This window comes from Danio rerio, chromosome 8 (genome assembly GCF_052040795.2).
Source record: "Danio rerio strain M-AB ecotype USA chromosome 8, GRCz13ab, whole genome shotgun sequence".
Taxonomy (NCBI): Eukaryota; Metazoa; Chordata; class Actinopteri; order Cypriniformes; family Danionidae; genus Danio; species Danio rerio.
In genome coordinates, this window is record NC_141028.1 from 45,344,800 (window position 1) to 45,372,780 (window position 27,981).

At 35.7% G+C, this 27,981-nt stretch overlaps 3 protein-coding genes and 1 long non-coding RNA gene across 13 annotated transcripts in view; 3 read left to right on the top strand and 1 right to left on the bottom strand.

Annotated features, from left to right (window-relative positions):
* Positions 1–575: 575 nt before the first annotated feature.
* Positions 576–10,075, top strand: LOC147842809 (uncharacterized). Its single transcript, XR_015498337.1, has 2 exons — positions 576–5,779; positions 7,421–10,075. It is a non-coding gene; the product is annotated as an uncharacterized LOC147842809 (long non-coding RNA).
* On the bottom strand, positions 737–27,731 carry si:dkey-63d15.12. Of its 4 annotated transcripts, XM_087265274.1 has the most exons (9): positions 27,592–27,731; positions 26,089–26,223; positions 11,996–12,122; positions 4,165–4,325; positions 3,716–4,066; positions 3,320–3,451; positions 3,160–3,197; positions 2,701–2,799; positions 737–1,046 (listed from the first exon to the last, which is right to left on the bottom strand). In XM_087265274.1, exons 4-9 carry the CDS (start codon positions 4,211–4,213, stop codon positions 951–953), a joined length of 765 nt encoding a protein of 254 aa, XP_087121400.1. In that variant the 5' UTR covers positions 4,214–4,325; positions 11,996–12,122; positions 26,089–26,223; positions 27,592–27,731; the 3' UTR covers positions 737–950. The 4 variants fall into 4 exon arrangements, with proteins under 4 accessions (XP_087121400.1, XP_087121402.1, XP_087121401.1 ...); XM_087265276.1 differs by lacking the exons at positions 26,089–26,223; positions 27,592–27,731 and adding an exon at positions 13,413–13,558 and having other exon boundaries at positions 4,165–4,292; XM_087265275.1 differs by lacking the exons at positions 26,089–26,223; positions 27,592–27,731 and adding an exon at positions 13,413–13,548.
* On the top strand, positions 15,504–25,665 carry LOC101885033 (transmembrane protein 233). 2 transcript variants are annotated; one of them, XM_087265286.1, is made up of 3 exons: positions 15,504–15,796; positions 23,121–23,255; positions 25,108–25,665. In XM_087265286.1, exons 1-3 carry the CDS (start codon positions 15,605–15,607, stop codon positions 25,117–25,119), a joined length of 339 nt encoding a protein of 112 aa, XP_087121412.1. In that variant the 5' UTR covers positions 15,504–15,604; the 3' UTR covers positions 25,120–25,665. The 2 variants fall into 2 exon arrangements, with proteins under 2 accessions (XP_087121412.1, XP_087121411.1); XM_087265285.1 differs by having other exon boundaries at positions 24,303–25,664.
* prkab1b (protein kinase, AMP-activated, beta 1 non-catalytic subunit, b) overlaps positions 27,016–27,981 on the top strand; it is a 29,652-nt gene continuing 28,686 nt past the window's right edge. For 2 of the 6 annotated variants that reach the window (NM_214713.2, NM_001328554.1), the window contains 1 exon segment: positions 27,016–27,143. Coding sequence is in view for 1 of the 6 variants with exons in the window: in XM_087262837.1 (XP_087118963.1) it covers positions 27,973–27,980 (8 nt within the window). In the remaining 5 variants the exon portion in view is untranslated. 6 annotated transcript variants of the gene reach the window in all.

The window sequence follows — 27,981 nt, forward strand, 5'->3', positions numbered from 1 at the left end:
GGCTTTTCACAGAAAAATAAAATAAAAAATCTTTAAAATTGTTAATTCATACGCTCTGAAAAATGTTGGGTTGTCATAACCCAACATCGAGTCAAATATGGATAAACAGCTTTTTTTATATTATTATTAAATTAAATTTAATGGACGCTTTTTAACCCTGTGGTTGGTTTTGTCAATATCTGACAATATCTGTTGTGTTAAACAACCCTTGTATGAAATAAATGTATTGCAGTGCACCTAAGGAATAGACCTTAAGCTAAAAAGACAATTTTTTTCATGTACCTGCTTTCATATTAATTTTCAGTCTATAAAAATTGTCCAAAACACATTTTTAAGTTTCTTTTTTTACACTTTAAACATTTTGTGTCTGTAGATTTCATGCACATTTTTTAAGGCTTTTTTAACCTGACTTCATCCAGTGTGCAAATATGCAAATTTGTGCATATTTTAATAAATAATGCCTCAACTGAATATTTAAATTTCACATATTAGGAAACTTGTATTAAAATAAAATGTCTTTGTTTTTTTTGTTTTGTTTTTTTTGTTTTGTTTTTTTGCCTTAAGCAGGCTAAAAAAGATAAAAGTGCTGACAAATAAACCGTCTTGCAAAGCATTATTTTGTTCATCTATGAAGTTACTAATCAGTCATGTTAAATAAAATACAAAATGAATAAATATATACTAAAGCAGGGCTGAAGACCTGGAATCCAAATTGATCACTCAAAAAAAAAAAAAGTTTATCTTAGAGAATTTTTTTTTAATCTAACATATTTACATCAATTGGTTAAAATAGACTCAAATGTGGTTGCACATAATATTTATGTAACACATAATAACAGTATTTACAAAAATACATTCACAAAACTATTGCACAGGATCTCAGGAACACACCGTCCCACACGCAGGATGAAAATGCGTGATATAAATAAAATTCTATCAAAAGATGCTCATCATTCATCCTTCTGTCTTTTTTTGATGTGGACCTCAGAGTATGTCACCGTAATCTCTGTGCAGCTCTCTGAAGTAAGAGCTGCAGCAGCACAGTTCTGAAATACATAATAAGTCTTTAGTCATAATAACTTGCAATTAGCATTTAACCAGATGCAGTTATGATGTCAAGTGCAAAAAAAAGTAAATACAAATCTGCTCATTTACTTATGAAACTATTAACATATAGCAACTAAACAGTTAATTTATCCTTACAAAATGATATGTTTAGTTAGATGTACTAACAATATACTTGTTTTAAATAGGTATAATAATACTAACAATTTAGGTATAGTATACCTCTAGCTGTAAATATACTACCAGAAGAGTATACTTAGTCTGTATTCATACTCAACACTTTGATCGAGATAAAAAGTACAAGTAAACATTGTAAGTATAGTTTGTTTATAGTTGTTTAGCCTTTTGGTTGAGTAGCCTATTAAATATTTATTTTCTCAGTTTTACATTTTCAAGTTTATAACAAGTTTTGCTGTGGAATAAACTAGAGCAGGGGTGCCCAAACTTTTTCCTATAAAGGGCCAAAAACCAAAGCTGACTGAGGGCTGTGGACCCAATATATACCAAATTGTAAACATTAAATTTGCCATGGGTAATTTTGAACTTTATTCAGTTATATTTAAAAATAACTAGAAAACTAATGCTTTAAATCATATTAACTAATGCATGAACTAATAATTAACAACACGTGTACAGCATTGATTAATCATAATTGAACATTTACTAATGCATTATTAACATCCAAGTCCATGCTTGTTAACATTAGTTAATGCACCATGAGTTAACATGAACTAACAATGAACTACTGTATTTTCATTAACTAACGTTAACTAACATGAACAAATACAGAAGTAAATGTATTGTTCATTGTTTGTTCATGTTAGTAAAATGCATTAATTAACATTAAATAATGAACCTTATTGGAAAGTGTGACCGCAAGTTTGTTTATATAGTACATTTCTTACACAGTGGTAATGTAAAGTGCTTTTACAACAATTACAACATTTAATTGAATTATTTAATTTTAGTGGAATTTTTTGTAGCTCAACAATAAAACAAAGAAACAAAAAGTTACGTTAAATTTGAAAAGACTATCTCTGTTAAAGGCAGCCCCAGAAATTAGATTCAAAGCCTCTCCATCATTCTCTCTGTCTTTTCAGATGGGATGGCGGGCCAAATTTAAGGTAACCCTGAATGAACTTTGGCCCACGGACCCTACATTGGGCATTTCTATTAATAGAACCTAATCATCTTTGGTTTACTTTAAATCGAGTACAGTTATAGGTTTTTTTCTCATACAAAATTATTACCAAATAAGAGTAAAGCTGTATATTTTAGGGACAATATATTTCTTTCAAAGAAAAAAACTGTAGTGTACTTTCATACGCTAACAACAACACAAGTCAAGTTGCTGTATTAAAAAAATAATAGTTTCTTTTACGCTTACTACTCTTCCACTTAAAATACACTTTATTTTTTAATTTACATTTACAAACTAAAAAGCAGAACAATGTAGTTCCAAATACAACTGAAATAGCTCAAATATACAGTACAAGAATACTGCTAATACATTGAAATTGGTATACCTAATACATCACATACATTTCAAAATATACTCGAGCTTAAGATACTTAAAAAAAAGGGCTAGTACATGAATACTGCTTATTACCAAAGCCAGTAATGAGCGCTATTTACCTCATTTCTTGACTTCACACTGTCTTGAGGAATGTTTAATGCTGTGTAAATGACTCTTTCAGTAGTGTCAGAGCCAGGTGATTCACTTTTAGCAGCAACCTGAGAGCAAAACAGTATATTATTTGAAAGCTATTTACTGTATGTATGTATGCTTTTTAGATCATCATCTCAGCTAATATTAATTAAACTAATAGTTCATTCAAAAATGACAACTTTCTCATCATTTACTCAAAGTCAAGTGGTTCACTCAATTGTATTTCTTCTGTTGAATACAAAACAAGATATTCTGAAGACTGTTGAAAAACTCCTATTAACATCCATAGTAGGAGCAAACAATTTTATGGAAGTCAAAGGATTTTTTCCCCATCATTCTTCAGGATATTTTTCTTTTGTGCATCTTTTCAGGTTTAGAACAAGTAAATAATGACAATTTTAAAATTTTAGGCAAACTATGCTCACTATTCCATGCTTTGTTCCAGGTTCCATTTTGCTGTGTCCTGGTTAAAAAGAAAAAAAGTATTCAGCCAATTAAACCTTTAAAATCATTTGTTTGTTTTTTATACTAGTCTTGTGAACCTTAATCAAATTGTGATATTTCGCAGTTGTTGTTTTTTCACACCTTTAAAACTTATATGAATTCCACAGGCAATGCAGATGATCAGAACAACAAAACCCAAGCCTGAAAACAGTGACCACATCACTGTGTTACTGTGCAGGTTTTCTGAATCTTCCACAGTCGCCTGTGCAGACTCTGCAAGTGCAATTATGAAAATTAAAAGCTATTATGAGTATTAAAAGGCATCTCACACATAAAAAGCTATTTCTTTTATAAGAAAATTTAGGAAGGTATTTTAGTCACTATTAAAGGTAGAAAACATTCAGACATTTAAAAAATATACCTTCAGTCATAGAGGTGTAAAAAGATCAAGAGTGATTTTTTTTTAATTTTAGGATGATTCCTTAAAACACAATGAAATAAGCACTATAGCTAACCAAATAAATAAATAAAGCTTACCCACAAATACATGAGTCCCTTTGCCATATTCAACAGGTCCAAGTTCAGGTAAATCAAGCTGTGCTGAGCAGTAATACACAAAACTATGATTTGAATGTACTGACAGAAGGTCCAACGTTGAGTTAATAAACACAAATCCATTAACAGACAGACGATTGGGAGATGTAATCCCTTCACTCCTAACTTCTGTTTGATTGTCTTGCCACCATTTAACCAGGATTCTATCCACACGAGAATCTGCATTAATGTGACAGGTGATGCTGACATTTGTGCCTTCTTTTGCTGTTATGTTAGGCGTTTGCCACACAGATATGGGTAGATGAAATGAAAACGCATCTCTAGAAAAGAGTCCTGTGAAAAAAAGTAGACAGAACTTAATTCATTTAGTTTCATCCTGTTGCTGAAATCATTTCAACAAACATTTTATCAGTGAAGAAAAATGATATTACCTGTGAAGCAGATGGTTAGGATGAGAGCAGAGAGTCTTGAGCGTGTCATTTTATGAGAACTGCAGAGACAGCGGTTTTCTCACGTTATGCAGAGGCAGGTGTTATTCATTTTTCCTGTGTGGTGTATCCTGCCGTTTGAAACACATGTAGCAGCTCCTTATCTGCATAAAGTCAGACGCTAGTGACACCCACAGACAGGCCACTTCAGCGCACTACAACTTTCACTCATTTTTGTCAAAGCAATTATTGGTTTAGCAAATCTTTTCAAAATAAAACATTGAAAAAATGGTAACAGTTTACAATAAGAGAACATGAATAATGATGTATTAATAAGTAAACTAAACATTACTTTATTATGAATTTACGATGAGTTAGGTCGTGCGCTATTCATGAACTACCACAACATGAGTCACGAGAGTTCATGTGTCAAATAAGGGCTACCTGAATTAGTTGTTAGTATGTTTGTTAAAGATTGTATTAATTAACATTTGAGTTCAACGATCATGAACACATAAGCAGTTAATGTACTTGGAGGGGCACATCACCATTAACTCATCCTTAACTACACTGTAAAAAAACCTTATTTTACAGAAAATATCCCTAAATTTTTTAAAGTAATTTTTTGTCATTTAAAATTATATATAGAACTTAGTAAAATGACAAACAATCTCTCTAAATTCACAGTTTGACTTTCATTTTAGGTACTTTATCATTAAAGACAAATTACTGACATTTTTGTTTTTTATACAGGGAAATTACAGTATTATTTATACAGTATTTTTTATGTTATTTTAAATTATATTCAAAAATGCGTAAAATTTACAAACAATATCTGTAAATTAACAGCTTGACTGTTATTTTATGTACTGTATAAGTAATGACAAATTACAGCAATTTGTCCGTTTTATACAATAAAATTGCCGTATTATTTACAGAGTGTTTTTTCCTGTTTTTTATGAAGTACATTTAAAATTAAGTAAAATTAAAGTAATACATTGTAATTACTTGCTCTGTAAAAAAAAAAAAAAAAAATCGTAAAAACAAATGTCAAATGACTGGCAGCTACGGCTGCCAAACAAAAACCATAAAATTATGGTAAAATTTCTTTGTTGAAATAAAGTGCAAAAAATAATAAATCTACAGATATTTTCATTAAAATGTTTACAGAAAACACTGTTGTTTTACAGACTTTTCCTAGATTGTTACAGTCAAATCCGTTCAATAAAGTTACACACTAAGTGCGCTCACATGCACCTGTTCCGGATTCCGCTGATTGCACACACACAGTCGGAGGATCATTATGAACTGATTACATACACTTTAAAAGCAGCATAGACCAATTTCTTAGTCTTGTTATACTTTTACTGTGAACATTATGACGCGTTTCTCTACTTTTAACTTGCTTTGTTTGTTAATTGTTTAAGTTGTGTGCTGTCGGGACTGACCATTTGCCTGTTATTTGACCATGACTCTGTATTCCCTGTATAATGTTACATCTGTTTGCCCCTGTGTTGACTGTTGTTTGCCTGACCATCTCTGTGTAATAAACCTGCATTTGGATCTGCACTCATTTGTCAACATCCCCTTCACGTTACAGTTCCATTTTATTTAAAGAGCCCATATTATGGGTTTTTGAAAATTACCCTCCATGTAGTGTGTAACACAGCTCTAAGTGAAGTGAAGTATCCAGCTAAGGCTTAAATCTGTAAGAATACAGTGTTTAAAACGGTTGATTCATCTATAAAAGAGTCGACTCATAGTGCTTCAAACGAGTCGCCTTGATACCGATTCATTAGGTGTTTCGCCATGACGTACGAACGAAACCAAGTTATTCACGTGCACGCGCAAACCCGGGAGATTTCAAACCTGAGGCCCCGCCCTCTGACGCAGAAACCCAGACACACACACACCCACAAACACACGCACACCCACAAACACACGCACACAAACATGCCGGTCGATTGAAGTCACACTGCAGATGGATATTATATTGAGTCTCTACCCAAAGATGAAACATCAGCATTATAACCAAGCAGTTGGAAACTTCTGGAAGCTACATGCTACAAAGAATACTTCATCTGAGTTTGTTAAAGGAAGGATCAGTAAAGAGTAACTGATGGACGTCAGGATGGGTTTCTTCCATTTCTCAAGTGTAAGTACGTGCGGTTAAAGTTGTTGCCTCGTTTACTCTAGCTTGCAAATGTATTTAGTTGTGATTTGTTACTTGTAACCGCGTGTACTGTATCAGGTTAACTGGATATATTATCTTATCGCGTGCAAAGTCACGTTAAAAACGCGACGCGTGCTGTTTGTTTACGGAGCTCCGTGCTAGAGTTCTGCTCCCGCGATTTATTCGGAAATGTATTCCCGCGCCGCAGAAATCTGGCGCGGGGACAGCCGCGGGAATAAATTTCCGAATAAATCGCGGGAGCGGTCGGTAACGGGTTTAATTTGGGACGGGAGCGGGCTGTCTAGCATTATCACGGATATTGCTATGCGAATTAGAAAGAGAGAGTCTGCTTGGTGCTTGTGTGTGTGTTAGTGCGCACGCGCGCGTATGAGAGAGAGCGAGAGAGAGAGAGAGAGAGAGAGAGAGAGAGAGAGAGCGAGCGAACGAACGAACGAGCTTTGTGTGCTTTGTGCTGTGTGTGTGTGTTTATACAGACAGCTTGGCTGTCTGGACTGTATACTGGGTGATTTTTGGTTGTGTTCTTCGCTCTAGCGGGACCGGGCGCGGCGGGCAGAAAACGGAGCGGGTTCTCTGGCTAAAACCTGGCGGGTGCGGGCGGAAGCGGGAGTGTTGTCATCTGGAGGTGTGTGTGTGTTTTTGTGTGTGTGCGGTATGGCGAGTACACGACTGTCTCCTTCGTTCGGTTATCCGTGGCACTATCCACTCGCCATAGTGTGGCAGCTAAAATCCACGCCTACACTATCGAGCGTGTATGAACTGTGATTACTTTTTAAATTGCTGATTAGCTATTGGCCATTTCCCTCTCTGACTGAAGGCAGTCGACCAATCGCGACAGACTGTCATCGGTCCAATCAGCGCAGATTAGCTCCGCGCTAAGGAGGGGTTTGGGAACAAATGAATCACTGGACGATTCATACAGGAGTCGCTGGGATAATTAGGTAAAAATAAATGCAGATTATAAGACCATGAAAGTGTTTTTTGACCTTGCATGCATATTAGAGTGTTGTTGGAGAACCTTACAACCAAGATATGACCCTATTTCATGTATAATATGGGCTCTTTAAGATCTGTAACTGAATCATTCCATATAACTTAAACCTCTACATGTTTTACATAAACACTATTCAATAAAATGTAACAACTGTAATTTTAAAGTTGTGAGAATTTTAATCAGTTGTATCTTGTTTGTTGTTTTCTCCAAATTTTTTTGATCCAAAATAAAACTGTTAAATTACAATCATGAGCATGTCTTGGCATTTTATTAAAGATGTCTAATCGTAATGATTTAGGGAAAATTCTTTTAAATAACATTGTTTTCTCTTGAACTTTTAGTGCAGTCACTTTATTGATGGTGTTTGATCAGAATAATCTAAGAAAAGTCTGTATAATAACAGTGTTTTTTTTGTAAAACTCTTAGTGTGTAACTTTATTGAACAGATTTGTCCGTAATAATCTAGGAAAAGTCTGTAAAATAGCAGTGTTTTTCTGTAAACATTTTGATGAAAATATCTGTAGATTTATTATTTTTTGCACTTTATTTCAACAAAGACATTTTACCTTAATTTTATGGTTTTTGTTTGGCAGCCGTAGCTGCCAGTCATTTGACCTTTTTTTTAAGATTTTTTTTCTTACAGTGTACTCATGAACTCCTGTGTTTAAAGTGTTCATGTTGATGTTGACCAAACACTTCTTGTTAACACTTTAGTTCACAATTCACAGTATTTACAAACCATTAACTAACACTATTAGCTTAATAAACTACTAATTAGCCCTTTTATTAAAAGGCCATGAAACCCCTCACTTTCGGTTCAAGTCTACCTCAGACCTTTTTCAAAAAGTGCATCATGATGGCCGGGGAGGAGTGGGCGAGGCCAGCACAGCAGGGCAGAAAGAGGGGAGTGAACTGTTGTCAGTTGGCTCACAAAATGAGACATAAACCATGAGGAGACCCATAATTTACAAAGTGAAACTGCAAAGAAATAAAGTATGAAATTTAATGCCCTGCTACATATGTTATTCGTAATTTCATATACACAACCACAATTTGTTATATCATTATTAAGATAATCATGTTTATATAAACACTATAAATGAGGAAGACTTCTCTTCTTCTAAACCTCGGGTCTGAATGCAGACACAATGGATAGCAGTGCAGCAGGTCTCCTGCCCTGTTTATTTCACCTATTAGCCCTGCTGGTAATTGGAAGGATTTTAAAAATAAGTGAACACAGCAGCACGGATAGGTGATGTGCCTGAATGGTAACAAACTCAATTGATAAATTTAAAAGTCTGCATTCTTCAATTCTTGTACACGTCTCTTGACAAAAATGCTTGCTGCACACAAACAGCTTTGCTGTATTGGCCCTGACAGCATTTCGAGTGGATCATGGAAACAAACACATACAACCCTTCATGATACTGTGTGTCACAGTTTGGCAGGTCTACCTTGCTTTCGGAAACCAGATGTACTTATGAATAATTAAGAAGCAGGGTCTTCTCATAGGATAAGAAAACTCCAGTATGAATAATAATGAGAGATCGACTGTCATCACTCCACTAGCAGATTCGTGCTACATCACCGATTTTAAGCCTGCCTCAATAATTATTTTAGTCCCGGAAGATGAGATTAGCTGACAAAAGCTCAAAATTATCCAGTATTCCCCACAATTAAAGCTGGCAGGTGCTAACATTGTCTTAACTAAAGCTCAACACTCACAAATCAATTAAAATCTCAAAAAAAGTACTCAAGGGTTTCTTGAACCTTAATAGTTTTTAAGGTAAAAGTTGGTTTTAGGTTTTGGGAAGGATTAGAGATGCAGGATAAGATCATACTTTTAAACTACTAATAAACAGTTAAAGGTGCAGTAGGGGACTGTCTTCCGAAACATTTTTGTTGTGCTGGTTTAAAGTCTCTTCACATTCCAATAGTAATGACTAAAGTAAATGATCTAAATGTATTCAGATGTATTTTTATATTCTGAATAAGGCATAAAACTAAAAAAAATGCTCATCGAATTCAATGTTGTCTGACCAACAAATTACACAATTACGACAGGTAACTCAAACTGTCTGTCAACAAATTTAAATTTGAATTTCTGCACAGCCTCTTTAAGCAGACAGATACGACACTTGCGCACACATGTGAAGCACACATCTATTGCTGACAGAGGTCGTCATAAGCAAAACTCTGCATCAACCTGAACTTCTTTCTGAAAGACCAACGTGGCCTTGTATGCATGAAAAGAAAGATTATTTCTGAAATGGCTTATGCCAAAAATGCAGAATCAAAACTTTTCTAAACCTTTAATCAATATTGGAATTACTTTTGCACGCTGGAAGGCAATGACGTTATGCAGTTCAAAACAATGATCCGAAGGATGACACCACGGCTGTATTTCTTGAATTATTTTCTGAAAACTATTTTAGCCAAAACTATTTTAGCCACGCAAAGCTTATGTAGACTGTGTTCTTGTTTATGAATGGGTTTATATGCACGGTAGTGTTATTCAGCCACTGAAAACTTTCGGCAGAAGATTAGCTATTTTCAATTTCATGAAGTGCCTGTTACAGCATCGATAAGATAGTCAGTTAAATAGACCTGCGCATTCATTTAGTTGTTCAAGTGTAAAAGGAGATGCAATGTAAAAACAAGCGATGTATGAATACCAGGGAGCACAATTGAAAAGTAAAAGTCATTGTTTTGGTAACGTAAACATAAGTGTAAAGTAAAAAGATGACAGGATATTTCTGTTTTAGCACTTATTTTTCTGATCTAAATTTTATTTAGCTTAAGATCAAAACATAAGTAAATAGCGCTCTTCCGTTTAACCAGCTTTACAGAGGTGAAGTTTGATTTAAAATTTCTAAGCTATTATGCTAATGCTAGCATTCTGGCAGATCACCTACTGCACCTTTAATATATTGATAATAGGCAGGTAATAAGAGAGTAGTTAACAGCATGAATTGTGACCTAAACTACTGTGTTACTCACTTTTCTATTGTTATTCAGTGTAAACGCACTAGACGGATGTTCATAAGGAGTTCATGAGCAGTTACGAAAGGGTTAATGATAATGTGTCCCTCCAAGTAAAGTCATGATATAATTATACATTAATATTTCATGAGTTCATGATGGTTAAATTAAGCATAATGTGTTTATTAATACATTATTTAACAATCACGCAACCATTGAATTCCATAGTATTTGTTTTTCTCACTATGGAGGTCAATACAGGTTTCTAACAGAAACAGAAACTCATGGATGTTTGGAACCCCTTGAGAGTGAGTAAATGATGAATGAATTCTCATTTTTGGTTGAACTATGCCTTTAAGCCTTCAATGTACATTTTCTGTGATAACAATGCTTTTAACTTTTGCAGTAAAATTCCCTTTATTATTTTCTGGGCAGAACAAAGTAAAAAAAAAAAAAAAAACTGGTTAAAACAAGTGTCATGATTTCATAATGAAGATGAGACTTCTGTAACTGCTAGAATAGTGACATTCATAGAAGGCTAACGCTGTACCAAATTCAATTAATGTAACATGATTTATACATTCAAAATTTCTTTAGATTTTAGCATACAGTTTTTAGATTTCCTATTAATTGGAATTCATTACCCTATATATATATATATATATATATATATATATATATATATATATATATATATATATATATATATATATATATATATATATATATAAATACGGCTTGGGAACGAATAATTCTCTGGGCATCTCTGAGGGGTTGTAACACGTGCGAGAGCTCGTTTAACCCTACGTTCGATTCCCCAGACTAAGGCTCCAACAACACAGCCTTTAGCACGAATGGGTTCCGGGGTGGAGTCGTTGTCTGAGGGGTTGAACAGGCGTGATAGCGCATCTGGTTTGACGTTTTTAGAACCTGGACGATAAGAGATGGTGAAGTCAAATCGGCCAAAGAATAATGCTCACCGCGCCTGTCGAGCATTGAGTCTTTTTGCAGTATGGATGTAAGTCAGTATGCGATGATGAATACCATTGGCGGAGACTATATAGCTTAGAAACGGAACCGAGTCCGCATGGAAAATACATTTCTCCGCTTCTACGAAAAGTCGGTTCTCTAACAGACGTTGAAGTACGCGGCGTACGTGGAGGATATGGGTCTCGAGCGAAGGAGAAAAAATTTAAATGTCATCAAGGTAGACAAAAACGAAGATGTTCAGCATGTCCCTAAGCACGTCATTTACCATGGCTTGGAATACAGAAGGGGCGTTTACCAGCCAGAAGGGAAGGACCCTATAATCGAAGTGGCCGTATGAAAGTCGGTTTTCCACTCGTGCCCGGCCTTGATGCGGACCAAATTATATGCGTTGCGAAGGTCTAATTTAGTGAAAACCTTAGCCCCTTGTAAGATCTCAAAAGCTGATGACAGTAGGGGCAACGAATAGCGATTCTTGATGGTTATACTGTTTAGACCTCGATAGACAATACACGGGCGCAGCGAGCCGTCTTTTTTCTTAACAAAAAAGAAACCTGCACCAGCGGGCGACGTAGAGGGAACTATGGTGCCAGCTGCGAGCGATTCTGAGAGATATTGTTCAGGGGCTTCGCGCTCAGGCTTAGATAGAGAATACAATCGCCCCCTAGGGGGAGTACTACCTGGAACGAGATCGATGCTACAGTCATAGGGTCGGTGAGGAGGAAGAGCAGCGGCCCGGGAACGACTGAAGACCGCTTGCAGATCGTGATACTCCTCTGGCACGCCTGACAATTCACCTGGTTTGTCCTGCAACACAGTGTCAGAAGAGACAGGAGAATCAACAGCGACAAGACATTTATCATGACAGGTAAGACTCCAAGACATAGTCCCATCAGACCAGACAATGTGGGGATTATGTTTAGATAGCCAGGGGTGGCCGAGTATTAATGGGGAAAGGACAGAGTCAAATTAAAAAAATCTTATTGTCTCTTGATGATTTCCAGAGACGGTGAGAGACACAGGAATGGTGATCCGTCGAACTTGATGCAAAAGAAAAAAGCAAGACAAATATTAGAACACAAAATTAAGTAAACACTACACTGCTAGACCTTACTAGGCTTTTTTACAGTATAATACTGGCAATACTGTTGCCAGCTACTCACTGTTATGGTTTGGTTACAGTGAGTAACTGGCAACAGTGTTGTCAGTTAATTACTGTAACTAAACCATTACAATGACTCACTGGCAACTGTGTGCCAGTTAATTACTGTAACTGAACCATTACAGTGAGTAGCTGGAGTCTACAGAGTCTGAAAACTTTTTTCAAAATTTTGTGTTTAGAATGAGACAGATATCCTATGCATGTGTGTCAATGCCTAAATCATTGTTTTCTGTCTTATATAATAAATCCACTAATCTATATGTAGCACAATAAAAGCATCAGAGTAGATGACACAGTAATGGTTGAACAGTAATTTACCATTTATTATCACAGTTAATACCTGTAATGGCTACATAATATTAATTTCTCTAAATTATTCTTTGCACTACGCAATGAAATACAAATCCTGCTCCTTTTACAGTCAAATACTGTTTCCTTTTATTAAAGCAAAACACTGGCTATTTTACAGTTATTTACTGCATAATATACAGTAAGGGTTAACAGTTTGTGTCCTAACTTCCCTGGCCTGCCAGTCTGGAGTTTATGTGGCTAGCTCCAGGATCTAGCTCTGGTTTTGACCACTGTTGCTCCTACTCCTGGCTGGCTGTTCATTTGATGCCATCTTGTCTCTACCCCTGGCTTGCCTGTGTTATTGCCCCTACTGTTTGGACCTTGTCATTCAAGGGGATGGGTTTGAGTCAGCACAGCAAGTACACACTACTACAGCAGATGAATCACATGCACTTCCCTCCCATTGTTAATCAAGGTTAATGAGCATTAGATTTTGAAAATAAACAAATAATTTTACTTCGAAATGAGGCAACAAAGTACAACAAAATTACTGAAGATGAGATTCCACAAAATAAGCAAAACAGAAACAAGTGTTAAAAAAAAAAAAAAAAACTATTAAAAAAAAGTCAGATTTGATTTCTCACCTGATCACAGATAGCAATGGCTCAAGGCTGAACACAATTGGTACAAACAGACTAATAAAGGGTCAAATTTGACTTGTTACCAGAAGAGGTGCCACTCACAGACCCTTGAGGTGCATAAACACTGGTGTCTCAAACTGGCAAACAGAATGGTCTCAGGTTCGAAAAGTGGTGCCATCCACTGTCCCGGAGGAGTATAAGGATTGCTGCCACAAACTGGCAAACAGAATTAGTCAGAGATTACCCCTATGTTGTCAAGGAGGTGCAAAAGCAATTTAAAAATGAATCCTGACACTATCAGTTATGTTAAGATCTCACCACACTTTTTGACACAATTATGCATTAAGGCAGTCCTAAAACTCAATTCCTGAAGCGACACAGCTCTGCAGATTTTAGCTTCCACCAGCTTTAACTCACACCTGTTTAATTGTCCCTAGTAGCCTTGAATACCATAATTAGATGGATCAGGTGTGTTTGAACAGGGTCGGAGCATAACTGTGCAAAGCTCTGGCCTTCCAAGAATCGAGTTTGAGACCTATGCATTAGGGTGCATAATGGCAAATTCCTTTTATCTTTGAAACACCTCTTGGGTAGGATGCCCAATTGTCCAAAACTGTTTGCCAAGCTTACGATTATATTACATATTTGGAATCACCAATAAAATTAAACAATAATTGTCTCATAATTTCATTTCTAAATGTTCAAATCAAACAAAATCTGCATATTTTCAGGTTGTCCGAGCTAATGCGCACTCAACAAAAGGAACAAAATCAAGACACCAACTTCATTTATGGCCGTTCTACACATTATCATCCTCTGGATAATAATTGTCAGATCACGCTGCTCTTCTGAAGTAATTCATAACTTTGTTTGATGGTGAATCTCCTCCAGAAATGACAGCGAGTCTCTTTACAAGGTTGTGGGTGTTTGAGTAGTTGCTGTCATTTGATGTCGGTTTGACAGGACGCACTGTACCTCACGTTCGTTTCATACAGATTACAAAACCAAAAAACTTTTGTTTTCAAGGACACTTGGATTTCAAAAGATTTCAAGCTCTGTGAGGATATATTTCTTATCTCTGTGAAGCAAGTATTCACTGAGATTCTAGTGTTTGTTGACCACCAAACTGTCGTAAAAGCACACATCTGGTCCGAGCTTCTTCCTCAGTCTATAGCGATCAATGATATGCTCCTGTAGTAAGTAGGGCTTCATTCCCCATATTGACGCTTTTCCCAATTCAAAACTATATGTGTGACATGTGTATTGTGTATTCTTTAGTCTTTGATAACGGCTGAACGGGGAGCTTACAAGCATCATCTAAAATCATGAGGGACACCTTAAGGTCTGTGTAAGAGCCATATTTCATAGTTTATTGTTCTAGGTAATTTTCATAATTTTAGTGTCATATAATGTGTTCTTGCTGATTTGCATGTCATATACTTTGAGTTACTTTTCCACTGCACACATGTAGTATGCTGCAAGTAATACGCACATATTTGTGACACACGTGAGTTGTTAATGTGATGTGCAGGAGTTGGAGAGCACAAGCTTTTGACCATAAAAATTAAATATTCTCTCGAGTTGTGATTAAGTGTAAGAGCACTAATACACGTCAAGATTTGTGAAATGATAATATTAGTTACATGTACCCTACAGTTTGTTTGACCACAAGTGCATATGTAGTGTGCCATTTTTATGTGGTATGGCTTTTGTCCTCTAGTCTGTGCTCTCTTCACTTACAGTACAACTTAAAAACAGTGGGAAAATTGCCAGTGTCCATTTCTTGGCAGCCTGGTAATGTGATTTTGGGGCCATTATCCATATGGCTGTATCAGTTGTAACTTTAACACTCTCTTCTCCCTTTGACAGATAATGGTAATATGGGCAAGCAGACAGAGTTTTTTTTTCTTCTTCAGCTTGCCTCTCAGCTTGCCTCTCCTCTTTCATCTTACATTGCTTCATCATCCCGGTAATTAGGTCATAAGCCATCTCTGACTCACTCAACTTCTTATCCATTGCTTTTCACACTTACCCAATCATCTATTCATCCCCCATGAGTGTCTTCATGAGCTCTTGCCCTCACATTTCTCCTCCGGTCTTTCATTCAGATTCTTGATCTTCTCCGCACAGCTCTTGTAAATGTTCTCACCGTCTCCTGCTCCTTCATAACTTATAGCATTTGATACTCTTGCATCATGAGTCCTGGTCTCCAACGGTCAGATGGAAAGACAAACCACTCGATCGATGGAAGCTCAGACCACAGTTTGGGAAGGAGTGCTGAGGCTCAAGGGGAACCGCCACTGAAAAATTATATTTTTCTGACTATTTTTACATGTTTTTGTCCGGCATGGCCTATTAACATTGTGGCGTTAGTGTTTTCTTTGATGGTAAGTAGAAAATCCTTTATTTTTGGTTATTATGAATAGTAAAGATTATGTAAATTCCTCTGTATTTACAAATAGAAGTTAATTATGTCCAAAACTACTTGGTTCTTTAAAATATATTCTTTTGTGTTTCATAAGTTATTGGGTGCACTCTTAACTTACATTCCTAACTTAAAAGCATATATCATATTTTATAGTGTATTTTTTATCACAACATACTTTTTCTTATGGTATGTTTCTTTTGGGTTGACACTTATCCACTTGGCAGTGTGATAAACGTGTGGCTTTGAAATATGGCTTAACCTAATGTTCTTATGGTCCAGATAGACATATAAATGCTATAAATAGGCCTCACGTATTTGTGCAGTTCACTTGGTAGCACTCCCACGCATGAAAACAGGACTGCATAGACTCTCACTCACATCTCTCTCACACACCCTTACCCTGCATCAACATTCATGCAACACGGTAGTCTGCAGGTGTGCTCACTTGCACAAGACATGTTGTTAGCTGTTGTTTTTGAGCATTGTTCATGCGATAGATAATCAGCAAAGCATTTTTTCGTTTCTTTTCAGTGGTTTTCTGCTGACTTTTCACACACTGACCTCAGAATGAGAGACAAAGTTATATGGTTTGGCTACATTACATGTAGACCCAACAACTCACTTCCGTTTTAATGTCAATGCATGTTTTGCAATGAATTTAAAGGTTATTAAAAGCATAGTTCAGCCCGCCAAAAAAAAAAAAAATCTGCACCATTTACTCTTTCTTCACTTGTTCCAACCCAGTTTGAACTATCCTCATAACTAAGGCAGTGTATCACAGTTTCCAGTGATTTGTTATTCACAATTGCTTTCTGTTTATTTATGCTTTATCAATTATAGAGCCTAGGTCTTTGCTTTGACAATTTCTATATTGAAATGTCTCATTAAATCACTTTTATTGACATTTTTTATGTCTTGAAATGTGTACATTGCAGTATATGTATACACACACACTCACACACACACACACACAAAAGTTTGGGGTCAGTATGATTTCTAAATGTTATAAAATAAGCTTCTCCTGCTCACCAAAGCTGCATTTATTTGATCAAAAATATAGATTGTAAAATTTTAAAATGATTTATTGTAAAGTTATTGCACTATAAAATAACTGTTCAAAAGTAGTTTATAATTTAATTTAATAAATAATTCTAGTAATTTTAAACATGAGTTTCTAGCTTCATTACTCCAGTCTTCAAAGTCACGTGATCCTTCAGAAATCTTTCTAACATTTATTATTATTAGTAGTAGTAGTAATAATAATGGTAATAATAATAAAAGCAATAATAACTGAAGTAACAATTTTATTTTAAACTACATATAATAAGAAAGCAGTTACTTAAAATTTTCATAAGTATTTAACAATTTAACAATATTTTTAGATTTAATAAATGCTCCATAAATTTAATAAACTTTTGAACACTGGTGTATTATCAGCAATATATTTTTAAATAAATGAATTAATAAATTAAAAATGTGTATGTATATATATATATATATATATATATATATATATATATATATATATATATATATATATATATATATATATATATATATATTGCATTCTGCAATCAATCTGAGCATTTCAAATGCTTGTGGCAGAGTGGAGGTGGTGGGGTCTGAATGGGGTAAAGTGCAGGGGTTTGCTGTGGAGAGCAACACCATAGTTTCAGATTGACTCTACCTCTGCTACACAGTCAAAGTTGAGGGCTCACTGACTACAGCTGCCACAACACCACACGGCCTGTGAGAACCTAGATGAGTATCAAAAATCACGCAAGCTGGCGCACTGCCCTCTGACACACTGAGGGCTTTATTCACGATGTAACAAGTGGTTAACAGTAGGTGTTTATCTTAATTGGCACAGGTTTATCATATTTAATGATTAATTTAGTCTAAGTTTTGTTGTTGTACAAAACATATCAGTATTAAAATATGCATTACTATAAAACAAGATCACTAACATTTACTAGGAAATGCAGAGCAAAATATAAAACATATGTTTCTAAGCAACAACTTGGTCATTAAGGATTTTTACTCAGGTTTAGATCAGGACTAAACTCATTATCCTGCATGACAATTCTGGGTGATAAACGCAGGGTAGGAATCATGTTTGAAGGATCTTTGATAAATATTTGCATTTACTTGATTAGTAAGTCCAAATCTTGCTACAGAAAACAAGCCCAAACCATGACACTTCACCTCCTGTCACTGGTGTCTTTATACACGATTCAGTCAGGGGTCAGCCCTTCCTCAGTTTGATCCAATTTGACCTTGTTTTAATGATAACATCAGACCCAAATAAATTAAACATGCTTTCATAAGTTTGGAACAGTTGCAAACAAGACTAATCTAATAAATGATAGTCTTGTCTTTTGATATCAATTCATCTTTATTTCAATGTAGATTTCAAAGCAGCCTAACATAGAAGTTCTAGTAAATTAAAACTATGTCAGTCCAGTTTTCAGAGTTGAAGTTCAGTTTAATTCAGTTGAGTGTGGTTTAATTTTCACTGCTTAAAGCAGGGCCGGAGTGGGACTCTTTTTCAGCCCTGGAGTTTCAAGCCTTAGACCGGCCCACCTCAGTTCACCACTGACTATCTTAAAATAAGGTAATTTCCAATTCAGTTTCTAATTACACTATCATGTCTTTTTTGTAAAAAAAAGCTGTTTTGGAACTTCAAATGTTCAACAACCCTTACAGTATTATATGTCTTAACAATAAAAATGAAAAAAAAAAAACCTTCATAGACCGAACCCTAGTTGACCGAGTCTTAACCTAACGTGCTAACCACTGTACCACAACAGCTGTACGTTGATTAGTGACTTATCTAGTTATATTATCATTAACCTGCAGGCTGCATCTTGCTCACGAGGTTACGACAAAACAGATAACAAGAGCAGAGCTGCGGTAAAATAATAAATAAGAAGGCTGTGGTCAAGTAAATAAATAAATTATATTTAAAAAGTGTGACTGCTGAGAGCAACAGATTCTGGAGCTAGGGACACCGGCCCTCGCGGCCAAAAAACGGACCGGCCCACCGGGAATTCTCCCGGTCCTCCCGATTAGCCAATCCGGGCCTGGCTTAAAGTGCAAACACTGAAGAGCAAATCTATTGATGAGCAGCTCCACAAGTCCCAAAGCAAGAAAGCCAGTGGTGACAGTGGCAAGGAACAAACTTCACCAAACTGATTTCTTTCTGCTGATGATTTAGTTACTGTAGGGCTTTCAATTCAAATTCTCTTAAACATCAAAAAACACTGTGCATGGTGAAATGGATCCTTACCCTGTTCAGCCCTTAGCTGGTGACCACTTCCAAACTTTAAACTTGATTACCCATTGCAATTCTCCACATTATCGTGTCCTCTTTTGCTCTTGTCTTTTGAAATTGTAAAGATGCAATGTTCTAGAAATGACAGCTTTGGAAAGATGAACTTCCCTTGTTATAGCTAAAAGGGTCTCCCATTTGGAGTTACAGTCACTTTAGAATGGCTCATGTAAAGGAGGCCAGCTATTAAGTGCTGTGCAGGTAAACCTCACTCCTCTGACCTCTAAAGGTGCTCTAGCGACTGTTGCTAGAGGTCATGGTCTTTGGCCTTCTTGTTAGAGCAACTGACTCCCATACAGAAGGTCGCCTGTTCGATTCCAGCTCTATGCAGGTTGGGTGACTGGCCCGGTGGGGTTACTCTCACAATAATACACAATGGCCCTGTCCAAAATACATCATGTTGCCTTTCGATCTTGTGGCATTGCACATACTTTCTAAGTGTATGCATCCTTAGGTTGTTTAATTTGTCATTTTTATCCTTGGAAGTGTTTTCATTATTTGCTTCTGAGTTTAGAGTTGCAGACATCCTTTGCTGACATCAGTTTAATGGCTTCAGCCACAATATTCTTAACCATGCCTCTCTCACCATTAGTTTGCAATGAGAAAATGCTGAACAAAAAGAAAGCCTCATCCCCTACTCAATATTCAGTTTCATTTGAAAGTACTACTGAAGTAAGTCTCAATAACTTCTGGTTCAAGAAGACTTTATGCATGTTCTTAAACACCACTGTTTGGCTACTTTGTTTATTTGCTCAACAGATATGATATGAGTGTGATTGGCTCTGAAGGTCATCGCTTCACCACTCTTCACCATTGTTCACCAAGTGTACACACAGATACATGGCTGCTCAGATGAGGGTTTGAAATTATCCAGTGTCCCAGTATCTGTGAAGGGACCTTCAAAGCCAATCACAGTCATATCTGTTAAGCACGTAACCACAATAGTCAATGATGTCATCAAAGTGTGGACTTTTTAAACAAGTCTTGAGTGTGCCATTTGTGACAGGGCTCATCTTGCAAAGTGTCTCTGCCAGATATATATGGTTTCTTAAATAGTCGAGCAGATCCCTTAGTTTTGTTGCAATTTTGCGATCGCTGAATCGAACGCAAAATCAACAAATAGTTGTATTTTTTGCAATCCTGCAAAACTCTTAATTTAAACGCAAAACAATCACAAAAAAATGTAAATAATCTCATAGAACATTCAATTCTAAACCATATAATCAAATTAGATTTATTTCAGTTTGCAATTACATGTTTTACATGACTTATAGACGTTGCATACGCAGCGCACGTGATGTATTTGAGTGTCTCTTGCCTCTCGAAAAATGACTTCTCACCTGTGCCCTCACAATCCAGACGTTACATGGAAGTGGGGGGAAATTGTTTTGCAGCCTGTGCAGTAAGCAGATATGGATGAAGCGTCAAGCGTGAGTGATTTACATGTGAAGTCAATGCAAAGATGCCATTAGACATCCTGTGGCGCACTTAAGACTGCAAAAGAAATTGGATGCAAACATCTAACCAACGGACCAAAGGAACAGACAGAAAAGCAAGCAGCTTACAATGATAGAGATTGGTTCAAGGATGACGGCCGCTGGGCGTAACCAAATTAAAATAAATTATTTTTGCTTTACATGTGGCGGCGCATAGGTAGTGCTGTCACCTCACAGCAAGAAGGTCGCTGGTTCGAGCCTCAGCTGGGTCAGTTGGCGTTTCTGTGTGGAGTTTGCATGTACTTCCTGCGATCACGTGGGTTTCCTCAGGGTGTTCCGGTTTCCCCCACAGTCCAAAGACATGCGGTACAGGTGAATTGGGTAAGCTAAATTGTCCGTAGTGTATGAGTGTGAATGAGTTTGTGTGTGGATGTTTCTCAGAGATGGGTTATGGCCGGAAGGGCATCCGCTGCGTAAAAACGTGCTGGATAAGTTGGCGGTTCATTCCGCTGTGGCAACCCCAGATTAATAAAGGGACTAAGTCGACAAGAAAATGAATGAATGCTTTACATGTATGGCTGGTAGCCTATTATGATGGTAGTCAAATCGATAAATGATTTCGCTTAACTCTTTCCCGTTGACAAGAGAAAACGTTTCCCTGCCATTGACGAGTTTTACAGGCAATCCGCGTTGAAGGTGTATTAATGTCAGATGCTCCGTGGAGTGGAATCTGAGAAAGAGAAAGTAAGATTGTGGATAAAAATAAGAGTTAAGACTTCCTTTGGCCCAATCCCTACCGTTTTAGATCAAAATAAAGAAGCTTCATTCATTCATTCATTCATTTTCTTTTCGGCTTTGTCTCTTTTTTAATCTGGGGTAGCCACATGAATGGCCAATTTATCCAGCATATGTTTTATGCAGCGGATGTCCATCTGTCCAGCTGCAACCCATATCTGGGAAACATCCATAGACACTTATTCACACTCATACACTACGAACAATTTAGCTTACCCAATTGGCATGTCTTTGGACTGTGGGGGAAACCAGAGCTCCCGGAGGAAACCCACGCGAACTAAAGAAGCTTAATTTTTATGATTTGTGCATGCCATTGTCATTGTGTCAGATTGCACATCTAAAATAGTAGGAAACCTATTATGGTAAATTAAATGTCATATATAATTTTTTTTTTATATATATATATTTTATTATCGCTAAATTGTCTGCAAATTTCTGGGAATTACCACGACAAAATTTTATTTATTGCAAAAAAAAAAAAAAAAAACATTAAAAAAAAACTTTCAAAAACTATAGGGTGTCTGTTCAAAGAAATTAACACCAGGCGCAAGATTACCTTGGATAATCTGAAAATGTTATTTAAACATTCAACCTTAAGGCATAAAAATAACTTACACTCGAGATTTGTGAAGCAGCTAATTTGGATGGGTGGATGAAAATTGTCTTGCATCTGAAGTGTAAAACTATGTCCAATATTTATGTCAACATGAATGACCAGGCCTTTTCAAGCAGTTATGCCTTAGAGAGTAAACAATTAAGAACTTATGTGTTTTCGGTAACCTTCTGAGTGTACTCTCTGTAGATTGCCTTAAATTAATAATTGCTGTCTGTGTTTTTAATATTAATTAAACAACAAAAGGTAATGAGACGATTGAATGACTGTTGTAACTTCAATGTTTAAGCTTTATTTAGTTTTTACAATGATGTTCACAAACAGTATCCATCATTATATTTGATTATATGATTAAGTTTCTGTACCTGAAAACTACTGTTAGATACCTAAATATAACTGTTTATTTTACTAGTATCTCTTTACTCCAGTACTATATTTTCATTTGTGCTTTTGCTTGTAGATAGATTTTTCTTTATTTATTTTTGACAGTGTGCAAACCATACCAAAAAAAAAACTAAAACCCTGATATAAACCAAATCATGAAAAGTCTATAGCATTGCACCCCTATTTAAAACCGCTCTTTTACTCATGTTAGGACTTTAATAGGACTAAGCAATGATGTCAAAATTTTGCAAACTGTAGATTCTCTAATTTTGATATCCACTGTTATGAATCATTTTAATGAATAAATTTAACAATGTTTACACCTGTTAAAAGAATTTAGACTAGAGTCCTAAATGTTCTCCAACCAAATTTTTTTTATTTTATTTTAAACAGTAATTCATCTAAGCGAACTTAAACCAGCTTTGTCATCGCAGTAAGTGTGATTTAGTGCTAGTGATCCGTATGTCCAAGTCTCAGCTTGCTGTCTGATCTTATTAGGAGAACTGAAATGAGGTTGGCATCATCACTATGCCCCTCGTTGCTATCTGTTTTATAAGGTCTAGTTTTCTTTTGGAGATCTGCCACGGGTGTTGCAATCAAAATAAGCTAGACACATATTTTCAAATTAATCTTAATTCAGTTTACCGTCAATCAAATGAATATACCTTCTGAAATTATTGTCAAATAGCCCATTTTACCATTATTATTTTTCTGTTTTATTTAGTCTCAAAGCAGTTATGATGCTGAAGACTATGAGGGAGCTCGGAGACTGGGGAGGAAGGCTCTTCACATGGGAATCGCTTCTCTAGTCATCGGCCTTCTCATCATAATGGTCTTCTGTATTGTACACTTCACCACGGTATTGATTTACACAAAGCCTGACTCATATTTTTGAGTTCACTGTAGAATGAAAATTTTGTCATTATTTACTTTTAAGAATATCTTATAGCCTATTCAGTGTGATGAACTCAAATGAAAATATTACATTCTAAAAGTATAGAAATGTGGTTCTTATGACATGTGCAATATTTCTCAAGTCTTTTGAAGTATTCATATAGGTAACTTAAAGTTAAATCATTAATTGCTAAAATTGTCTGCTTTATTAAAGAAAGCAGAAATATGCAATTTGTGACATCATTCTTTTAAAACCTTTATAATAGAATATTTGATACTGTTTACAGTTACTTAAACTGATATGATAGTCTGATTACAGTGATTAAAATAGACTGAGCAATGTATTTGCTATAGATATTAAGTAATCATAAAACCAAAGTTTTCTTGTCATGTTTGGATGGATGGATGGATGGATGGATGGATGGATGGATGGATGGATGGATGGATGGATGGATGGATGGATGGATGGATGGATGGATGGATGGATGGATGGATGGATGGATGGATGGATGGATGGATGGATGGATAGATAGATAGATAGATAGATAGATAGATAGATAGATAGATAGATAGATAGATAGATAGATAGATAGATAGATAGATAGATAGATAGATAGATAGACAGACATCATAACCAAACTTTTTAATGTACCATAACATTTCCTAAAGATTTACACCAATTATCAATTACATCATATATACATCAATTACATCATATATAATTTTTAAAAAATAGCAATTTGTATAAAGTTTTATTTTAAAAAACTAGTCTATTGCCATTTATTCATTCATTCATTCATTTTCTTGTTGGCTTAGTCCCTTTAATGATCTGGGGTCGCCACAGCGGAATGAACCGCCAACTTAACCAGCGTGTTTTTACGCAGCAGACACCCTTCCAGCCGCAATCCATCTCTGGAAAACATCCACAAACACTCACTCACACACACTCATACTGCACTACGGACAATTTAGCCTACCCAATTCACCTGTACCGCATGTCTTTGGACTGTAGGGGAAACCGGAGCACCCGGAGGAAACCCACGTGAACGCAGAGAGAACATGCAAACTCCACATAGAAAGGCCAACTGAGTCGAGGATCAAACCAGCGACCTTCTTGCTGTGAGGCAACAGCACTACCTACTGCGCCACTGCTTCACCCCCTATTGTCATTTAAATATCATTAATTTAAATAGCTAAAGTCTTCTTTGAGGGATTATTCTCACAATTTATCAAGGCATTGCAGTCAAAATAGGACAAATGAGCTCATTTGGGTGGGTCTTTCAAACCACCCAAAGCCTCTCTGGCTGCGGGCCTGTAATGTACACATTAAATCTGATAGACAATTTGAGTATAATATGTCATTTTTAAATATTTTAACCCATGGCTCTGACAAAATCTATGGCTCAGTTGGCCATCTAATGTTTATGCCAATGTTTATTCCATAATTCCAACCCCATAAATGTCCCATTATGCACTAAACAGTCACATTTACAGAAGCTTTTTTTGTCCATGGCGGAAACCAACTTTCAACAAAAAAAAAAGCTGTCAAGTGATTTCTGAAGACTTTATCTCTAGAATCCGACTGACATCTTTTAAGAAGCTTTTTTTAATACTTGAAAAATCATATTCTGTTCCATGAGACAAAATGTGGAGACTGAAAATGATTAAATTATGCAAATAAACTATACATTTTAATTCTCCACTGTAAATGTACTTCTCATCTGCATGCCTTGGTATTTGATTAACACGATTTATATCCTGTGCTCTTATTAAGAAACAACTTTCTTCTTTTATCTCTGTTTACATCAACCAAACAGGATGCAATCTGACTGTGGTGAAGCCAGTTGACAGCAGGAAGCTGCACTGTAAATTTGTCGCGATCAGTTCCAGTGAACGCCAGAGGTCGCTGTGACCTAAACCGTGGCACCATGTGCTTAAAATAAACCATCCTGGGTTCATCAATCAGTATTTTTCAAATGGAATGTATAAGTGGGTCTATTTTGCTCAAAGCATGGCCAAAAAAGACAAACCTACACTAAAAGTCACTTAATCTTAATGCCACCTCACAGATATACTGGATGAGAGTGGTGTCATTTATTCCTGCAAGCAGAACAATTGCAAAGTCTGTATTTGCTGAGTATGTATGACACTTCAAATGCTGTAAATGTGTAGTTTAGAGGTGTACATTGTGCTTGTCTTTAAGCATACTACTAAAATGATGTTGTACTCAAATAGCTAAAATAAATGCTTTTACAGAAAATTGTTATTATGTATGGGTGAATGCAAAATAATAGAAAGTCTGAATGTTGTTATATGTTTGTTTTTTAAGAGAAAATTGAAATAAATGCTCAATGTATTAAAAAAAAACTATGCTTAAATGTCTGTATTTGTTTTAATAGATCATAGCAGCACTAGTCACTCCCTCACGGCCTTTACCTCAAATGTATTCCGCAGCGTTCGGAGTATCTTGTACTTTGATATGTAATATTATAGCCAGCTATGGTTAAATATAGATAAATTGGGCTCCACTCTTGGCAATCAGAACAAACAACTAGCTAGCTACACATGCAATGGTACACGGTAGTACTTACTGTATGTGTTTTATTGATAAGTTTTTAGTATACTTCAATGTACAGGTGACTATATTAATAGTAATCAGTTTGTCCTGATCATAGGTCTTGCTTGAGTTAATGATAAATGTTTTTTCAAGATCTGCTGGTGGTCCATATCTGTGCCACCCATGAGTGTTTATTAGAGTGTGCTTAAAATTGCGGATACAGTTCCACTTCTCTCTGTACCTCATTGCCAGTCATGTCATGATGCTGCGAAACTGGACAGCCGTGAGAATGTCACAAGACTCTGATGAGCACACATGTGGACTATCAAACACAGCTGGCTCACTCCATCACAGGATACACCATCTGGCATAGGCCCTAAAATTAAATAATAAAAAAAAAATGTAATTATATATATTTTTTTTATTGAATTAAAATGTGGACTCCAAAATACAGCTAAATGAATGAATAGATTAATGAATAAAAATATAATTACAAAAAAGTTAAATAAAATGAATGAATCCAAATGCAGATGGTCACACTTCTATTTAAAATGTTTTTAAATTAAGATTACTACTTGAACGAAAGATTCAATTATTAATAAATGAATAAAACTAATGAACATGCGGACTTAAATAGAGCTAGACACCAAATCAGGGACAAAATAAATTGATTGTTATATGTCAATAAAAATTTTAAAAATGTTATTAAAAAATTATAAAAAATTAGTTTATAGCAAAGCAATTGGTGAAAAAGTATATAAATAATGAAATAAATGGCTCACCCACCACTTGCCAGGTAAAGTCCAAAATAAATAAATAAATAATAAATTAACTAACATAAAGAATATAAATTAGATTAATTACATAAAGTTTTAAAGTTAAACATTCCCTTTATGCTTTTAATTGTATTTAATTTCATTATTTTAAATATGAAACTAAAGCTAAATAAGGCTTTCTTTTAATGATTTTAGGCTCTATTCAAAACAACACATAGATTAAGGATAAGTAGCAGATTTCAACATTAACTTGCAGCAGACAAATATGTGAATACTGTATAAAAGTTTGAGGTCCTCTGAGTAAAAAAAACGCCAAGTTACAGAAGTTGCAACAACTTGTTACAACACTCCTCGTCTCCCACTGTTTTAACTTCATACAGAGCTTGATGGTTATTTCCCTTGTCCAAAGCAGCAGGCGGAAGAGGTGTGCTTAACATTTAACCTTTTTGTGAGGCAATGTGAAAATGGCGTTATGAACGGAAACATAATCGTAGGCTACGGGCAAATAAAGTTTTCAGAGGTAAGATATTTAATCATAAGTGAAAATTCCAAAGTCCGACATAAAGCGCAGGAAAACTGCGGTCTTTTGCGTGTAGGCGAGCCCTACACGTAAGAACAGAAACAACGAAGTCAAAAGACACAACATCCCAACGTTAAAGCCTAACGTTACGTCCTTGATAATGATACGTTGCTGTGGAATTGTCTTTGCATTCATAACCTAAAAAAGGTGTACAAAAGAGAGCGCCGTTTGGTTATTAATGTTTGTTTATGCGATTAGCAAAACAGTTGTAAACAGCGGTCAACATTTAACTTACTGTTTTTAATGCGTACGTCGCATACTTTGTAAAACCGTGCGAATTCTAACCACGATTGTTTTATTATTGCAGTCTTCTACGTAACTATTAACATGTTCATGTATTTCATATAAACAATTTTTCGGATGCAGTGTAACGTTAGCTTAACGTTACCTTGTTCTTTGATTCCTCTAACGTCGATTAATTGAGAAGGAATCTAGTTTTTCATACTTAAAAAAACCTCGAAACTTTACTCCGTAAATTTAATAAACAACGACAGTACTTTTCATGTCGTGTACTTGGGTAACAGTTAACTACCAGTCACAAAATATGCGAAACGTTGTTATGGTTACCAGGGGTACTTAATTATGCTGTTCTCACGTCTCTTATTTAACGTTAAGTTAGATAACGTTAAATAATGGATAAAAGTACTATTCTAATACCAAATTTTCTTTGAAAATGTACATTAATGAAAAATGGCAAATGGAATGAATGTAGACCAGATTGTACACAAGATGTAGAGTTGGCCACTCCAGATTTCCACGGTCAATAAATATGAGTGGG

What these genes read in the sequence shown, in the direction of transcription:
- LOC101885033 (XM_087265285.1), top strand. Translation starts at nt 15,605, where the DNA reads ATGAGTCCTGGTCTCCAACGGTCAGATGGAAAGACAAACCACTCGATC. An exon ending in CGTTAGTGTTTTCTTTGATG is followed by an intron (nt 15,797 to 23,120) that starts GTAAGTAGAAAA and finishes TGTTTTATTTAG; the next exon opens with TCTCAAAGCAGTTATGATGC. An exon ending in GTATTGTACACTTCACCACG is followed by an intron (nt 23,256 to 24,302) that starts GTATTGATTTAC and finishes TTTGGACTGTAG; the next exon opens with GGGAAACCGGAGCACCCGGA.
- si:dkey-63d15.12 (XM_087265274.1), bottom strand. Translation starts at nt 4,213, where the DNA reads ATGACACGCTCAAGACTCTCTGCTCTCATCCTAACCATCTGCTTCACA. An exon ending in AGGGACTCATGTATTTGTGG is followed by an intron (nt 3,452 to 3,715) that starts GTAAGCTTTATT and finishes TTGCACTTGCAG; the next exon opens with AGTCTGCACAGGCGACTGTG. An exon ending in GTGTGAAGTCAAGAAATGAG is followed by an intron (nt 1,047 to 2,700) that starts GTAAATAGCGCT and finishes TATGTATTTCAG; the next exon opens with AACTGTGCTGCTGCAGCTCT.